Source organism: Argopecten irradians, chromosome 9 (assembly GCF_041381155.1).
Source record: "Argopecten irradians isolate NY chromosome 9, Ai_NY, whole genome shotgun sequence".
Taxonomy (NCBI): Eukaryota; Metazoa; Mollusca; class Bivalvia; order Pectinida; family Pectinidae; genus Argopecten; species Argopecten irradians.
Window position 1 is genome coordinate 39,362,504 of NC_091142.1, and position 19,729 is coordinate 39,382,232.

A 19,729-nucleotide genomic window follows, 5' to 3' on the forward strand; every position below is an offset into this window, starting at 1 on the left:
TCTGGTGTACACGAATAAAGTATCGGTGGTAAATGTCTCTAACTGTAACACCTCTGATATTGCACATTAACATGTGTTACCAAAAAGATAACATAGGTTCTAGGTTATCTATAGAAACCATTTACATCCTGAGAAATTTCCACTCGACTTTTTCGTTTACTTTTGGTTGACAGTCAAACCTATCTATAAAGACCACCTAAAGGATAAAGACAAATGAAGATATCTTTTTGTACTGGTCAAATTGTGTTTAAATTGACCATTCGGACCCTACAAACATAATCTTATTAGTAAACAGGTTGGCATTAGAGAGATGGTCACTAAGGCAGGTTTCACTGTATTAGGTGCTAATGATCATTATGTATATTGACTGTTTAAGGTTATTGCGATCCCCAGACACGTGACCCTTATTATAGACATACAAACAAGTCTCATAAAGAGCCACCTTACATAAAGAATAAACAACCCTGATGATAATCAATACACCTGTGACAATACACCAAGGCGTTTTATAGGTAAATTAAAAATTTTCTTCAGAACACTGAATTTTTTGCTCATTATTCAAACATGAAATGGAAATATTTAACTTATTCCTCCAGAGCATTCAATTTCTATTCTTGACTGGGGATCGTTAGTTATTCATATTCAGACTATATATATTCAATAACACCTTTTATTGTGAAGAAAAATATGACATCATATTTATAGACAAATATGAATAATAAATTGTTGTGAAACAGAGAAACTTCAGTCTGTTGGGAGAGAGTGTTAATTTACTAGTCCTTTCATTGTATAGGCCCATATAAAGGCTTAAGTGGAAACTTGAGAAGGGAAATTGAAAGTATTGAATTTGTTCATATGGATTCCCATCATATAAAATATATGTATTTGTTATGAATCCAATAGCACTCAGAAAGAATTCAAATTTACTCCTAGTGTTGGTCACATGGATGACAGATCTGTTTTTGAATGAGCTAGAAATAGATGGGACTTCACTGGCATTTAAACCGGTAAAGTGTACAAGATATAAATTGATATTCAAATTGCTTTTTGTCAGCAGGTCAGGGGACAGACATGTACATAATAGCCAGTTTAACTACCATGCTTCAATGTATTCATATTGAACTGAATTAAGTTCTTACACTTTTGTCGCAAATTTTCAATCCTTTTACTTCCAATTGAATATTTTCTGACACATGAATTATTCAGAAGAAAAAAAAATGCACATGTTGTACAGTTAAGGGCATTGCATACCAATTTATGTGTACACACGTAACTGAACAAATTATATATAAAGGAAACATTTCACTGCGGGAGATCTGGCTAGAAATACTTGTATGTATATATGACGTTCTCTTTGAGGTGGGGGTTGTTTAGCCCCCCTGTACTTTCTAGTTTACTGTGGTATGCTATCTGCATAATCTTGATTAGTGTTTTCTATTACGTAGAACAATCTCAAATATTTTGTTATAACTTGAAGTCTGTATATATATATACACACACAGTTTACAATGTATGTTACTCTATTTTTTACCCCTTATACTGTATTGGACCAAGCTGTGTACAAATTTGAAAAAAATATAAAGGTGCTTAATAATTATTTCAAACCTATACAGTTTTGATAGTTTTGGTCTTGTGCCTGGGCTTTGAAATGAGACCTGAAAAGGTGAGGGGCACTATAATATAAGGACATGATCGCTTATTGGATCAAATACAGTACTTTTGGTATAATCAGGTATCAATGTAGTGTTATGCCAGGGCCCAACTTAATTTGCCCTCTTTCAGCTTAAGAAATATAACTTCCAGAATTTAATTTGTTGCTCTTCTTCACCTGGAAAATCTTCCATCTATAAACTGGAAGCTCTTCTGAGAAGGCTTCTTTTCTTTGCCTTTGTGTTCTCATACATGTCCACATTTATGTCACTTAGTTCCAAAAAGAACCAGAATTAATACTATGTGATACTTGGACAATTTATTTATCAAATGTATAATTATAGGTTTAAAACTGCATTGTTTAGGAAGACATGTTGATGATTTAGACTTCCACAGTGAGGATGAATAACATTGTAGGATAAGGTTATCTCCCTTGTTTATCCCCTTGATCTTTCTTGGTGCTATTAGATTTTATAATCCTGAACATTAGAGTGATGGCTGTTACCTTTGAAGGAAAATAAGAAAAAGAATTATCTCCCTTTTTTACCCCTTGATAATTCACCACATCAGCGTGAATGCTAGTTATCCTTAAAAAAAAGAGTTATCCACCTTGATTACCCCTTAATAATACCCAGCATCAGATAAAGGCTGTTTCCTTTGAAGAATATTTTGATAATTCTCAACATCAGAGTGAAGGCTAAGAGTTATCCCCCTTGAATATCCCTTTATAATCCTCAACATCAGAGTGAAGACTAAGAGTTATCCCCCTTGCTTATCCCTTGATAATTGTCAACATCAGAGTGAAGGCTGTTACCCTTGAATGAAAAGAGTTATCCCCTTGATAATCCTCAACATCAGAGTATGAAAAGACTGTTACCCTTGCAGGACAAGACGGAAAAAAGTTATCCCCACCCTGTGATTACCCCTTGATAATCCTCAACATCAGAGTATGAAAAGATTGTTACCCTTGCAGGACAAGACGGAAAAAAGTTATCCCCACCCTGTGATTACCCCTTGATAATCCTCAACATCAGAGTATGAAAAGATTGTTACCCTTGCAGGACAAGACGGAAAAAAGTTATCCCCACCCTGTGATTACCCCTTGATAATCCTCAACATCAGAGTATGAAAAGACTGTTACCCTTGCAGGACAAGACGGAAAAAAGTTATCCCCACCCTGTGATTACCCCTTGATAATCCTCAACATCAGAGTATGAAAAGACTGTTACCCTTGGTTACCCATAAATGAAAAGAGTTATTCCCCTTGGTTATCCCTTGATAATCCTCAACAAGGAAAAGAGTTATCTCCCATGAGTAGTATTTTGTTCACTACATTAATTCATTACCTCTTGGTGTAATATTTGACCATTCCTCTGGTTTGCATTTACTACTTTATAAAAAAAATGATTTTTTGTAGACCTTAAAGAACAAAAATTGTGTGAAACATATTATCAGTAAATTGAGTCACAGTTTTAAGATTAGATAAAAAAATCAGTGATTTCAGTACAACATTGTTTGAGTGTAGATTGCAATCACACCAAAGCAGCATCAAGATTTCATGCAAATATATTTTTAACTTAACTTATGGAGATAATTAGAACACACGTCACTGTATGACCTAGCTAGCTTCTACAGTTGATTCCAACAGAGTTTGTTTGAGGAATTGATTTTATGGTATCAAAACATTTCTAATAATCTCAGGTCTCGACACACATAGGCCCATTGATTAGGTGGCCTTGTAGCTTTGTATTGTAGGCTCGCTGAAAATATTTTTATTGATTTAAAAAAGTTTTTATTTCATATACAGTATCTTTAACTTGTCTCCCTTCTGTTATATTAGGGTAGGTTTGGTAAAGTCACAATCATAATGAAATTATCTTTTAAGTAAAATGGTGGTGTTGGAAAAAATTTTCTAAAGAAGTAAAAATGTCATGCAGTGACTGTTTAATTAAGTTATTTAAAGAAAAAATATTGACACTCAAAAATGTTATCTGGGTACAAAGTACAGGTACAATTGGGTCAGAGGTCAACACACTCCCTAAATCAGATATAAATCATGGAAATTACATTTAGATTAAAAAAAAAACCCAAAAACAGGAAATTGTCATCATTTTGCAATCGGACCTCGATGACCAAATGATTAAGATGTCCTGACACATTACCAAATTAGCCCTTCATCTCTGGATCATGAGTTTGAATCCTAGCTATGTGGGATAGTTGCCAGGTACTGAGTCAATGGTTTTTTCACCGAGTTTTTTTAAACCTCCTAAACCTGGCACATCCTAAATGGCACTGGCTGTAAGATATGATATTTAACCAAACAATCTAGAAATTCAGGAAATTTCTTTTTATCTCTTTGTTAATGACCCTCTACAATCTTGAGAACCTAAAATTCATCGGATAATGATCAGTGCAATTTTTCTAGTCAAAATGATCCCTACATAATCATAGCATATTTACTACATGTGGCAATTATCACCAGGCATACTGTATTATTAAAGTGTTTGATATATTGATACGTCTGTAATTTGTGATGGTTTGTTATCTACACTTGTGGCGCTGACGTTTACTTGTTATGATGGGTGATTATAAGAAACCTGATATAAAGATCTCGGCTAATGTAGGACTTGTGTTTGCTGGGGTTGTGTTACATACATTGATCTGGCTGTTTGTGGGTGGGACAAGACAATAACCTGATATAATCTACATACATTGATCTGGCTGTTTGTGGGTGGGACAATAACCTGATATAAAGATCTCGGCTAATGTAGGACTTGTGTTTGCTGGGGTTGTGTAACATAGATTGATCTGGCTGTTTGTTGGTAGGACAATAACCTGATATAAAGATCTCGGCTAATGTAGGACTTGTGTTTGCTGGGGTTGTGTTACATACATTGATCTGGCTGTTTGTGGGTAGGACAATAACCTGATATAAAGATCTCGGCTAATGTAGGACTTGTGTTTGCTGGGGTTGTGTAACATAGATTGATCTGGCTGTTTGTTGGTAGGACAATAACCTGATATAAAGATCTCGGCTAATGTAGGACTTATGTTTGCTGGGGTTGTGTTACATAGATTGATCTGGCTGTTTGTTGGTAGGACAATAACCTGATATAAAGATCTCGGCTAATGTAGGACTTGTGTTTGCTGGGGTTGTGTAACATAGATTGATCTGGCTGTTTGTCGGTAGGACAATAACCTGATATAAAGATCTCGGCTAATGTAGGACTTGTGTTTGCTGGGGTTGTGTAACATAGATTGATCTGGCTGTTTGTCGGTAGGACAATAACCTGATATAAAGATCTCGGCTAATGTAGGACTTGTGTTTGCTGGGGTTGTGTTACATAGATTGATCTGGCTGTTTGTCGGTAGGACAATAACCTGATATAAAGATCTCGGCTAATGTAGGACTTGTGTTTGCTGGGGTTGTGTTACATACATTGATCTGGCTGTTTGTCGGTAGGACAATAACCTGATATAAAGATCTCGGCTAATGTAGGACTTGTGTTTGCTGGGGTTGTGTACATAGATTGATCTGGCTGTTTGTCGGTAGGACAATAACCTGATATAAAGATCTCGGCTAATGTAGGACTTGTGTTTGCTGGGGTTGTGTTACATAATTGATCTGGCTGTTTGTCGGTAGGACAATAACCTGATATAAAGATCTCGGCTAATGTAGGACTTGTGTTTGCTGGGGTTGTGTTACATAGATTGATCTGGCTGTTTGTCGGTAGGACAATAACCTGATATAAAGATCTCGGCTAATGTAGGACTTGTGTTTGCTGGGGTTGTGTTACATAGATTGATCTGGCTGTTTGTGGGTAGGACAATAACCTGATATAAAGATCTCGGCTAATGTAGGACTTGTGTTTGCTGGGGTTGTGTTACATACATTGATCTGGCTGTTTGTCGGTAGGACAATAACCTGATATAAAGATCTCGGCTAATGTAGGACTTGTGTTTGCTGGGGTTGTGTTACATACATTGATCTGGCTGTTTGTCGGTAGGACAATAACCTGATATAAAGATCTCGGCTAATGTAGGACTTGTGTTTGCTGGGGTTGTGTTACATACATTGATCTGGCTGTTTGTCGGTAGGACAATAACCTGATATAAAGATCTCGGCTAATGTAGGACTTGTGTTTGCTGGGGTTGTGTTACATACATTGATCTGGCTGTTTGTCGGTAACCTGGATATATATACCTGGTCCTGATGGATCATTACATAAGGAACATCAATATGTGTTAACATCAATATATGTGACTTTTTTTGGTGTATTTGGGGGCGAGCAAAGACTGTCTTTTCCTTAGAGAAATTTTGCTGTATATTTCATATATGAGTTTTCCAAATTGAGATCACAAATAAACATGCAGTTGATAACTACATTGCTTAATGTCAATGAAGTCGTCAATTTTGATGCTTGCTTGATGGACTTAAGATTTAATGCCCTAATTGACAAGATTTTGGTAGGTCAGCACACTGCAAGCTTCATGCTGATCAGTTCATCTTCTCTATGTAGGGACTTTATCATAAGAACTCATTGCTCAGAGGTTGGAGACTTTTATTATATGTTGTTTAGGCAATGCTGTTGCTCGTTGTAGCTAAAGCTTAGATCTAATGCAATACAATTAGGTCTATAATTAATATTTAACTAAAAGGTGAGGTTTATTCAGAGATCTACAATAATGTAGAACATGTTCCCAAGGTGTCTCTCTAAGTGAACAAGTTCATTATCTCCTAAATACCTCAAACAAACAGGTTAATTGTAGACTGCTTTATAGACATTTGTAAAGTTGTCAGTTTCAATACCTAACTGTTATTTAAATCAAACATACTGAGATATTGTATTGATTCCTGCTCTGTATAATTAGGGGAGTCTCCTCCAGAGACTGTATACAGAGTAATTAAGGATGTATAATGGAGAGGTATGTCGACATGTTCTCCCTTGACACACACCATTGTCCTTCTCAGTGTCTGATATTGATATTCTGTAATGACTGTTTCAATAGCTTACTATAGCCATAGTTAGACACAAATTCATCATGAACTTTACTTGTAATGACTGTTTCAATAGCTTACTATAGCCATAGTTAGACACAAATTCATCATGAACTTTACTTGTAATGACTGTTTCAATAATTTGCTATGACCATAGTTAGGAACAGATTCATCATTAAATTTGTTTGGCAGTTCATGATGAAATAGAGATCTTTGGGTATTCTTTGCCTCAAATAAAACCATTATAAATTATGAGATATAATCTGATGTGGGGCAGTAGCCATGAACTGACCACTGGTCAGTGTTTTTTCTCTGCATACTCTGGCTTTCCTTCACCATCAGAACCAGACACATCCCAAAATGACCCTGACTCATTATCCTCGAGGGTTCTGATCACTTACGATCTCTACACCCCTGGACTATCTCATAGTAAAACTGGAGGCAACAGAACAGGTAATTAAGTCATTTGATGTGCATCAAAAGAGACAAATAGTGGTACTCTGTAGTCTTCAAAGAACATTTTTGCAGGCCTGTGATTAGTTCAAATTTGTTCCCCTGAGCTGCCTTCAAGTTTACTATGAGATAGTCCAGGAGTATAGAGATAATAAGTGATCAGAATCCCTGGAGTATCGAGGATGGTCTAGAGGTGTAGAGATCGTAAGTGATTGGAACCCCTGGAGTATCGAGGATGGTCCAGGGGTATAGAGATCGTAAGTGATTGGAACCCCTGGAGTATCGCGGATGGTCCAGGGGTATAGATAATGTAAGTGATTGGAACCCCTGGAGTATCGAGGATGCTGACTCATGTGACTGTTAGTAGACAAACATTAAACTGATCAAACTCTATAGGACTTTAACAACATCTGATTATTTATATCATAATTATTACAATATTAAACTTTCAGAAGGCTAATTTGCCCTCCATAAAATATCCGGTAGGGCTAAGCTACAGATTGTTTCCAGGGTTTATTTGTTAAGCAGGTCAATACCATGGATCAATGACAAGGACTGTCCGGTGTGGAATGTCAGAGATATTGATCTGTTTTACCTGTCAGGATTAGCATACCTGTCACTACCTGGACTAAGCTATTCCTGATTAACCTGTATGTCCAGGTATTTACTGTCCTTACCTGTATGTCAAACCATTAACACAGAGATGCTAAATACATGCACCATAAAAAGTTGATTAGAGAGGTTGTAGGTCATTTCTTATGTTTGCTACTAGATCATCTCTTGGTTTTGGGAAGTAAGAATATAATGTCCCAGCCATGAAATCTGTGAGTGTATGAGAGATGGAGGGCGGGCCGGGGGGAAGAGCTGGGTACGTTTTGTATAACTAGTGTCTGTCTGTCCCCAAAAGACTCCCGAAGGGTCTTGTAGCTGTTACTCTGGTGAATACTAGCCCCAATATACCACTCTGATAGAGAGAACTTCTATTTAGAACCCAGCATTCTGGAGTTTGATCCCTCACATAGAGGCAGTGATTACATTTATATCAAACCATAGTGCTCTGTCTGATTATGCCCTTTTTCACTGTCATAAAGAAGCAAAGGTATATATATCTTACAAAAGAAATGCTTGTTTACCATTCCATTATTGTTATTATTGTACCTTTATGAAGAAAGGGGCTGCAGTGGCTGAGTTGTTAAGATGTCCAGAGATATTACCTTGGACAGCAACTTTAAATTTCTAGTGGGACAAGTACTGACTGCAGGTCAGTGATTTTATTCTGCATACTCCTGCTTTCCTCTGCAATCTAAATCTGGCGAGTCCTTAAATGATCATAGTTGTTAGTAGTTAATTAAATCAAACCACACTAATACAAATCTATATGGTTATGATTATAGCCATTCAATTATGGTTCATATTACCTGAACAGTATATCATGATGATGAATTTCTTGTTTTTAGTGATAGTTAGTCCCAATAAATCAATGTGCCATTTCCCCAAATTGTTTGAGCATTTGGATTGATACTATAACAGGATGAGAGTATTATCAAGTATGCTGTCAGGTTAGCTTGAATTTACTGTAGAATATGACTGTATCACTACTGGTATTTACAATTAAAACCTGCCACAGAACTTATTCAATTGAATACAATACAGCATGTAATTTCAACTAATGTAGTACAACTAGGGCAAGACAGGCCAAGGCAGGCCTAGGGGACCTTTTGAGTTTAATTATTCTGTCTTGTTGTACCGTACATTATTGATATAAAAGCATGTATATTAATTAGGCTCTGTTGCTTCAATCTACCTTAATCCTAATTTGTTTGATTAGTGATACACAATAAAATTTATTGATTAAAAGTAATTCTTAAGACACAAAATTGTATATTGCTATTGTAAAGTACATGAAAGCCAATGTGTGAATGGATCACCATGAACTCTACTTGTACCTTAAGAAGTAGGTAGATTGTAATCAATACTGTCATATAGTGAGACTTGGAGTGAAAATATAGATAATGCTTCATTTAATCTAGTGTTAGACCTTTACATAAGGGAGCTAACTCCTGCAGTCATGAATGGATCCTGTATTTAAAATCTACAAGCCTCTGTTACATGTTTGGTTAAATCAGACCAATGTATTTTGTTTATAATCGGAGAATCCTGTACATTTATACTTCAGCAGCATTGGACGTGCAGTGGTAGATCATCAATGACCAGGTCAATCAATAGTTGTTCGACTAATCCCATATCTACAGTGTTATTCCGGCTAGTGTTCAGACGTCCTGAGTTCGAAACCATGTCTGGTCGCTACATATTCTTTTCCTGTAACAGTACCTAACAATTGAAACAAGATAAGAGAAAATGAATCAGTCAGACTGGGGCTCGAACCCAGGACCTCCGAAATCTAGCTGGATGGTTACAATCCATGCAGAACTCTATGACTAGTAGCGATTTAAAGGAAATGTTGATGGACAGACGGACGGACGACGGACATCTAGCTGGATGGGACTAATTGCTACATGGTGGCTGATGTTCGACCCAGTCTATTGATAGTTACCAAAGACTCCTATCAGTATAAGAATGTGCACGGTGGGAATTAACTGTTAAAGCCATAATTACCTGGTAAATAGTTTATTTAATGACCAGATTTTCTCATTAGGTTTCTAAATAGTATTTTAATTACCGTATCCAAACCAATAAGTGCCCCTGTAAGATATAAGCCCCCCCCCCCCTTTTTGAGGCCTCAATTTCATTTATGTGAAACTTTGAAAACCATGTAAGATTCTCTATTTAATTTCTTTTGTAAATTGATTAATCACTTACTCTGTGCAATAATTTTGTAAAATATTAGGCCAAAAAAAAAATGAAAAAAAATGTCTGTTTAGGGTTACTTCGGCTAAAAAAATAAGGTCAATAGGTCAAATTCTTTTTAATGTCTTTCACTCTAAATTAATGGCCGGAACTGGAGCCTGGGTCGAAATCTCAACATTTAATTTAGTAGAAAAAGAGCCCTGGGAGCATATTGGGTCAAATACGGTATAGGTATATTTTATAAATCATTAGAGTAGACCCAAAATGAGATAAGGAACACTTCATAACAAACAAGGGAGGTAACTACAATATACATACTTGTTGTTCAGTCATTCATTAAATATCTACAAGTGCGGATACCTTTAATATTGATATACTGTAGGTATTTTGTTTGTCATGGGAGTGGATCTGGTATTGCAAACTTTTCTTTCCATCAAATACCAATATCTTCTGTTGTAAATATAACAAGTAAATAATCCAAAAGTCATATTTTAATAAAATTACATATTTAATGTTCAAAATACCCTTTCTCTCATTTCAAATAAGATCAAATCTCACTATTGGTATTTACCATTGGTCATGTTAAACCAGGGGAGGTTACTGTTAGAGTCATGACCGATCTTTATTACACCTGAGCGAGGTCACCTGGTACCTTATAAACACCAAGATCACCTTAAAAAATGGTTTTGATTGTTCTACAACAGGAGAGGAAGAAATGTAATGGTCAGTCACTCAGGATTAAACCTTAGATCTGTCACTTTAGAAAATGAACTGCATGAAATATGGATGCTTTGGTATGGTTTGTATGCTAGGCTAAACATCCTATTAACAGCCAGGGCCATTTAAGGACGGCCTCCCCTAGATACCGTGTGTTGCATGTGTGAATGTCTATGTTTGTGAAGGCTGCAGTATATTCGCATGTCGACTCATTTCTATAGTGGGAGTCTTTTCCTTTTTATAGTGCTATCTCCGTGAAACATTCTGCTGAAGACACCAAACACCATACCCCACCCGGTCACATTATATTGACTTGACCCCCACTCTCTTTATGCTGAGCGCTAAGCAGGAGCAGAAACTATCATTTTAGGAAACTAATCATAAACAAATCCCTCAATGCCCTTAGCCCCAAAGACACAAACACTTACAACCCAGGCTTGGCATCCTTAGCCCCAAAGACATAAACACTTACAACCCAGGCTTGGCAACCTTAGCCCCAAAGACATAAACACTTACAACCCAGACTTGGCATCCTTAGCCCCAAAGACACAAACACTTACAACCCACGCTTGGCATTCTTAGGCCCAAAGACATAAACACTTACAACCCAGGCTTGGCATCCTTAGCCCCAAAGACACAAACACTTACAACCAAGGCTTGGCAACCTTAGCCCCAAAGACACAAACACTTACAACCAAGGCTTGGCATCCTTAGCCCCAAAGACACAAACACTTACAACCAAGGCTGGGCATCCTTAGCCCCAAAGACACAAACACTTACAACCAAGGCTGGGCAACCTTAGCCCCAAAGACACAAACACTTACAACCAAGGCTTGGCATCCTTAGCCCCAAAGACACAAACACTTACAACCAAGGCTGGGCATCCTTAGCCCCAAAGACACAAACACTTACAACCAAGGCTGGGCATCCCCCTGCTAGGCATACTTTAGTATCCCTAATTTATGAAATAGGGGTTTGTAATTATTATCTCACTATTTTGTAACGTGAAGTGCTCAGATTTGGGTTCAAACCCAGGACCACTGAACCCTGGCAGAATGCTCTACTGATTGAGGTATCTGTGATAATGTGCAACCTAGTCAAGTCCTGGAACAGTTCAATAGGAGAAAACTATATGTTAAAGTGAAAACCCAGGAAGTGAACAAATGGTTTCAATGGTTATGTGGTTTTTATATAATCAGTTATAAAACTACTCAGTGCTTCTTAGGTATGTGTATAGAAGTATTTCTTATAGACAGACAATTATATGCTTTGTGGCTAGTTGCTAGGCAATCCCACATAGAAATCTACTCATAATTGGATGTCATCAGAATTTACATGACGAATAATAAACACATACATTACCATAAAATTCAAAATTATACATTATTATAAAAGCTTTATTGAGTATTTGCTATGCCCACGCTGAAAAAAGGGTCAGGTTTTCATTTCCAGATCCTATCGGTATTGAATTTGTTTGTGTCATTGAGATAAATGGTTGTTATGATAGAGTTTGTCCATTGAACTGAATCATATCAGCTACAGATCATAATACAACGTGTGTATTCAGTTCAATCCTAAATTACTGCCTGACAAGTGAGCGGAAAATTGTAAGCAGTAAATATCAACAAGCTTTGATTGGTATTGAGCGATACCTGGGTTGTATCGATTATCAGTGATCAGGGAGCGTTATATTGATTGCATGTCATGCTAGAGTTTGTAGGGTCCTGGGTTTGAGTCCAAGTTTAGTTTATTTTGGTTAGTTTAGTTTAACATCCTATTGATAGTCAGGGTCTTTTATAGGATGTGCCAGTTAGGTAAAATGGTGGAGGAAAGCCAGAGTACCAGGAGATAACCCACCGACCAGCAGTCAGTACCTGGCAACTGCCTCACATGGGATTAAAATTTGCAAGCAAAAGGTGGAGGGTTTATGGTGATGTGTCGAGACATCTTTACTACTCTGCCAATGTGACCCCTTTGTTTTCTCCATGAAATCTACATCGGTTAACTACAAATTATATAAATATATATATATTGGTTGTAAGTCCTCGGATATATGATTTTGTGTCTGCAATTTAGTTTGTTTTCTTTAAAGATACCGAAATCAACTTTACAGATAAAAACAATATAAAATTTTAAGATAAAATGGACTGGTTTTTGCCAACTCTTTTGTTAAATAAAATGAACATATGAACAATTTACTTCATTTCAAAGAAGCTAAATAATGTATTTGTTTATTAAATATGTAAAAGGAGCGGGTCGGTTTGGTTTGTATTAAATACGGTCTATGTCACTCAGCTGACGGAGCATGCTTCTTTGGCTCAGTTGATAGAGCCGAAGTTTTTCACACTGGAGACCCGGGTTCGATTCCTGGTTGGGGCATTCGACAGGAATCACATGTGTGATTTTCCCTGTTCTTCTACAAATATAACAAAAAAATGTGTGTTATTAGAACTGTAGAGGGAACCTTGGTTTAATGAACTGTAGAGGGAACCTTGGTTTAATGAACTGTAGAGGGAACCTTGGTATAATGAACTGTAGAGGGAACCTTGGTTTAATGAAATGTAGAGGGAACCTGTAGAGGAACCTTGGTTTAATGAATGTAGAGGGAACCTTGGTTTAAATGAACTGTAGAGGGAACCTTGGTTTAATGAACTGTAGAGGGAACCTTGGTTTAATGAACTGTAGAGGGAACCTTGGTTTAATGAACTAATGAACTGTAGAGGGAACCTTGGTTTAATAGGGAACCTGTTAATGAACTGTAGAGGGAACCTTGGTTTAATGAACTGTAAGAGGGAACCTTGGTTTAATGAAACTGTAGAGGGAACCTTGGTTTAATGAACTGTAGAGGGAACCTTGGTTTAATGAACTGTAGAGGGAACCTTGGTTTATGAACTGAACTGTAGAGGGAACCTTGGTTTATGAAACTGTAGAGGGAACCTTGTTTAATGAACTGTAGAGGGAACCTTGGTTTAATGAACTGTAGAGGGAACCTTGGTTAATGAACTGTAGAGGGAACCTTGGTTTAATGAACTGTAGAGGGAACCTTGGTTTTAATGTAGAGGAACTTGATACTGTAGAGGGAACCTTGGTTTAATATGAACTGTAGAGGGAACCTTGGTTTAATGAACTGTAGAGGGAACCTTGGTTTAATGAACTGTAGAGGGAACCTTGGTTTAATGAACTGTAGAGGGAACCTTGGTTTAATGAATGAGAGGAACCTTGTTTAATGAACTGTAGAGGGAACCTTTATGAACTTAGAGAACCTGTTTACTGTAGAGGAACCTGGTTTAATGAACTGTAGAGGGAACCTTGGTTTAATGAACTGTAGAGGGAACCTTGGTTTTAATGAACTGTAGAGGGAACCTTGGTTTAATGAACTGTAGAGGGAACCTTGGTTTAATGAACTGTAAGGGAACCTTGGTTAAGACTGTAGAGGGAACCTTGGTTTAATGAACTGTAGAGGGAACCTTGGTTTAATGAACTGTAGAGGGAACCTTGGTTTAATGAACTGTAGAGGGAACCTTGGTTTAATGAACTGTAGAGGGAACCTTGGTTTAATGAACTGTAGAGGGAACCTTGGTTTAATGAACTGTAGAGGGAACCTTGGTTTAATGAAACTGTAGAGGGAACCTTGGTTTAATGAACTGTAGAGGAACCTGGTTTAATGAACTGTAGAGGGAACCTTGGTTTAATGAACTGTAGAGGGAACCTTGGTTAATGAACTGTAGAGGGAACCTTGGTTTAATGAACTGTAGAGGGAACCTTGGTTTAATGAACTGTAGAGGGAACCTTGGTTTAATGAACTGTAGAGGAACTTGGTAATGAACTGTAGAGGGAACCTTGGTTTAATGAACTGTAGAGGGAACCTTGGTTTAATGAACTGTAGAGGGAACCTTGGTTTAATGAACTGTAGAGGGAACCTTGGTTTAATGAACTGTAGAGGGAACCTTGGTTTAATGAACTGTAGAGGGAACCTTGGTTTAATGAACTGTAGAGGGAACCTTGGTTTAATGAACTGTAGAGGGAACCTTGGTTTAATGAACTGTAGAGGGAACCTTGGTTTAATGAACTGTAGAGGGAACCTTGGTTTAATGAACTGTAGAGGGAACCTTGGTTTAATGAACTGTAGAGGGAACCTTGGTTTAATGAACTGTAGAGGGAACCTTGGTTTAATGAACTGTAGAGGGAACCTTGGTTTAATGAACTGTAGAGGGAACCTTGGTTTAATGAACTGTAGAGGGAACCTTGGTTTAATGAACTGTAGAGGGAACCTTGGTTTAATGAACTGTAGAGGGAACCTTGGTTTAATGAACTGTAGAGGGAACCTTGGTTTAATGAACTGTAGAGGGAACCTTGGTTTAATGAACTGTAGAGGGAACCTTGGTTTAATGAACTGTAGAGGGAACCTTGGTTTTAATAGAGGAACCTTGGTTTAATGAACTGTAGAGGGAACCTTGGTTTAATGAAGTGAGGGAACCTTGGTTTAATGAACTGTAGAGGGAACCTTGGTTTAATGAACTGTAGAGGGAACCTTGGTTTAATGAACTGTAGAGGGAACCTTGGTTTAATGAACTGTAGAGGGAACCTTGGTTTAATGAACTGTAGAGGGAACCTTGGTTTAATGAACTGTAGAGGGAACCTTGGTTTAATGAACTGTAGAGGGAACCTTGGTTTAATGAAATATTAATGACATGAATAAGTAGACTTTTTTGGATTTCATAGAAAAAGGCCTTAACGATCAAGTCTGACGAAATGGTACTGTGATAATCCCTGATCATTACAACCCTATTGAGGGGCACATGCTGTAAATTAATACTAACGAGATCCAGCCTGTATTTATAGGAAAGAACTAATTGTTGATTTTCCCAGAGATTCTTACCTCTGAGTTTAAACCATTATACACACAAAGTGAGAGGACAATCAGTAATAAATCTGTGATGTCACAAGCAATCTACGATATAATTCAATTACACTTCAAAGAAGCGTGAAAGGAAACCTTTTGTGCCTAATTTCTAATCCCACAAAGCTTGAACACAAGTTTCACTGATCTAAGACCCTGTCCTTTCAAACCCATTTTAAACTACATGGCTCACATTTTTATTTACAGTACTTTTTAATTTCTCATAAACAAATTTTATATCTTAATTTTAGTGTTTAATGCATATAAAAATGTTTAAACAGGCCGAGATTGAGATTTGAATGGCTGTTTGATAAATCAGGTGTGAGTGGAGCGGGTGAGCCGATCGAGTAGCCGAGCGAGTGACCCGTGCACTAGACCTATACTAATCCGTACTTATAGTACCGTGTAATCTTAGGTAGCTTTGGTGGCTCCCACAGTCCCTGATAAGGCCAAGACGTGGACAGGTGGATCCTGTACGACAAGGATGACAACCATGTCATGTTCGTTTAAAAGATAAAATGGTACACGCTGTGTATTGATAGCTTGGGATAATGTTATAGGAATCACAAGTTGTCACCAAATTTTTTCGGTGGATTGAGTGGCAAAAGGAGGAAACGTCAGTCTAAATTGTGTTCAAAACTTTTCCTGTGGATTGAAAATAGAAAATTTGTTATTGTATGTATCCTACCTTTTGGGAAAAAAATTATTGGTGCAAATTATGTAAAAGTTTACAATGTTGGTGTAAAACGTGCTTTTGCCAGCTGTAAATTAAAATCTCCTCTTGTATAAACTAGAAGAGAAATTGGAGTAGGATTCTCAGCTTGAATACAAGAGAAGTCAAAGTTACCACCATTTGGAAATCCATTAACAGAGTGCTGTGTTCAGACGTTAGGATTAACTCTCGGAGAGTAACAGGATGGACTGGTTACTTACCCGTCTTGAAGATGAAGGGTCAGACATTTTGGGTGACCCCCCTTGTGTAGATGACCTCGGGTATGAGACAGAGGTGGACCAAAACAATGTTTTACTGGTAAGTCACATGGCAGTCACATGTTTAATTGATGAAATAAGGAAACTTTATTGAAGCTAAGCGAAAAAGCAGATACCTGAGGGATAGACTTCAGGTTGTCTGTAGGTACAAGTTTTAATTTATTTCTTACAATGGTAGAAGGTATAATTGTACCAAGGAGGAGCAGGAAAAATGCTAGACTGAAATAAAGACCTTGTGAACACTTTAGAGCGCTCTGCTAATATGAGCTACATTGAGTTACATAATATTTCTTAACCTGGATTTGATATAAAGTAATGTTTAAAAGTCTCTAATAAAATGAAAACTGATTTTTTAATGAGAATAATTCATTATACAGGTCAACAAAGAAGTGATATTTTAGACACTTGAAAAATAGAGGCGGTATTGACCAAGTGGTTAAGATATCCCAACATATAACCTCCATCCCTCCAACTCTGGGTTCTGAGTTTAAATCCTATTGGATCAGTTACCAGGTACTGACAGTAGGTTGGTGGTTGTTCTCCAGGTTCTCTGGCTTTCTTCTACCTTCTACACATGACATATCTTCTACCTTCTACACATGACATATCTTCTAGACATGATATATTTTTAAATTGCCTGTAACATGGCTCTAGGGGAAATAATAGGACTTAAAATAAATCCAAACAGTTGTGAGGGAACTATATGTTGTCCAATGTTTGCATTGAAGAGTAAAGACTAATGGTTGGTTTTAATTTTGTGTAAAGGTACCATGACAAATCAAATCTTATGATATGATGTGTGTGTGCAATTTCTTAATTAGTACAAAAGTTTGCATAAAAACAGCTGTTCAATGGAAGAGTAAAAACTAATGATTGCTTTGGATTTGGAGTAGTTGCCTGTGACAAACTGGATATAATCATATGACATGTGTGTGTGATTACTTGAAATTGTGTAAAACGTTCTGTACAAACACTTATTCAATAGAAGACTTCATTCTATTTATTTTAAACAGAAATTTCATTCAGAGTGTATTTTATAGAGACATGCTTGAAGATCTGTGCACCAATCCTACCATTATATGAAATGTTCAGTGGTATACGTAGCTTATTTGACAGGTTGTGAACACATGTAAGTAAACGTCGAGATTATAGCATTAACTGAGGGTATTGTATAAACCACAAAGACTTGCCACCAGGTGAAAGTGTTAAACAATCTATTTAAGGTTTTAACAAATTAATTAAGATTATTGTTATAGGACTGAGATTACCTCAGTTGACACTTGTAGTATTGGCAAACTTTAGGCGAGATTTTTAACATGTGTTGTACTGAAAATTAAAAATTGTAGCTTGTGTTAAGATATTGATATTTCATAATATTGTGGATTCCGTTTGTGGGATTTAGGCACAGGTATCAACTTTGATTTTCAAATATTAAATTTGATCAACAAAAATTATTAATGAACCAGCATATTGAAATTGTCTTGTAGATTGAAAAGTTGACAATTTGGCTTATTTTCCCATCAATCACTTGCTATAGGCTAATTTCAGCCCACCATTTGTACATCAAGGAGAATTTAAAATCTCAAATGATGTAATTAGCAAAACTAATGAAATAAGGGTAAACTTCAACAACATCTTTGCCTTCAAATGTTTTTTGTTTTATAAAAATGAAAAAAAAACAACAACATTTAATTATAAAGTAATTTATCTATAGAAAAATAAAGTGATCTGATTCTAAGTACAATGTTACTTTTGTAATTAAGGTGGCCTAGCTAGTTGTTAAAGTTTCTGACATTCTACTACTAGCCCTCTACCTCAGAATTGTGAGTTAAAACCCTATTAAAGGCCTAGGCAGTTGCCAAATATTGAAAAATGTCAGTATTTTTCTTCAGGGTACTTTCTTCCATAATGAAAGTGGGTACATTCCTGAGAAACCATGGCTAGAAGTTACCAGAAAAAAAGCCAAACTAAACCAGTTAATATAAATTAAATATCAAATGTTGATAATGATAAAATTTCAACATTGTTTTGTTCAATTTAGGCAATACTTTCAGAAATCCTCCATACAATCACAGAACAGAGCAGGTCAAGTGAGCATGTGAACCATAGACACAATATTTGTACTGTAGGTATATATACTAGTGAGTAAGTAAACCTCTTAAAACCAAAGACAAACTCTGTGTACAGTCTCAATGTTTCAGTAGCTAATTGACACCAGATCTGTTGACTCGCCCGTACCCAGAGTGTAGACCAATATTGGTATATATCCACCAACTTTACAAGAGTTCAATAGCCCTTTTCTGATTTTAAACATTGTCTCCTTTCAAGTTTAATCTGTGATAGTTTGAAAAAATGTACCTGTATGGTGATCAAATGTTTGTTTTGAACTTTTCAAAGAAAGGTACATGAGCAGAGAAAAGATAATAAGCCGTTGGGTTTATTTTAGATAGTAGGAAGGTTGCAGTCAAATTTGTTAAGTCAAAATACAGAAATGTAATGTCTTCTGATAACTCAAAGTCTGCATTATGGTTTAATTAAGCATTGAACTGCATTCAAGGGACAATTATGGGAGTATAAGTGCCAATTGTACAATGGCAAATTTAATGAAGCTCTCTAGCGCTTTATGTTGAAATTGCTGTTGTCCAGTTGGCATTCATGCTCCCATCATTGCCACCTGAATGCAGTTCAATGCTTACATTTACATTTGATAACAATAATATAATAAAATTCCAAGAGAATTTGCATCTTTAATGAATAAACAATTCATCATCATCAACATCGAAACAGCCATCTTCCGTGATCGCTGGCACGACAATTGTGATGCCACAATGATAATGATGTCAAAATAAGCAGATGAAAGTTCATGCTATGACCAACGCAATTTGTGTTTGGTAACGTTACATATATATACAGTGGGGTTGCAGTGAAAAATTAAATATAGACAAATGACCTTGATCTAATATCCTTATCACATGAAATATGAAACATGGAAAGGATCAGTGAAATTCCTTCAATTTCTTTATTTCATAAACTGATTTTAGGCCTGTTGCATGGTGGAATAAAGGATGACCAATTATTTTAAATAATTTGATTGACCTACTTGTAAGGTCAGGGATGTCTATTTTATCACCTACTTTAAAGCTCAGAGATGTCTTTTTTATGAAATTTCACAGAAATAACCCCAAATATGCAATTACATGAAGTTCATGCAG

General features: G+C 36.6%; 1 protein-coding gene across 6 annotated transcripts in view; it reads left to right on the forward strand.

Annotated features, from left to right (window-relative positions):
* The window catches only part of LOC138332299 (leucine-rich repeat-containing protein 74B-like), an 82,660-nt gene that overhangs the window by 1,656 nt on the left and 61,275 nt on the right, over positions 1–19,729 (forward strand). The window contains exon 1 of one of the 6 annotated variants that reach the window (XM_069280336.1): positions 15,907–16,557. The exons of the other annotated variants lie outside the window; for them this stretch is intronic. Coding sequence (XP_069136437.1) covers positions 16,444–16,557 — 114 coding nt within the window. The 5' untranslated portion in view covers positions 15,907–16,443. Of the gene's footprint in view, positions 1–15,906; positions 16,558–19,729 lie in introns of those variants that run through there. 6 annotated transcript variants of the gene reach the window in all.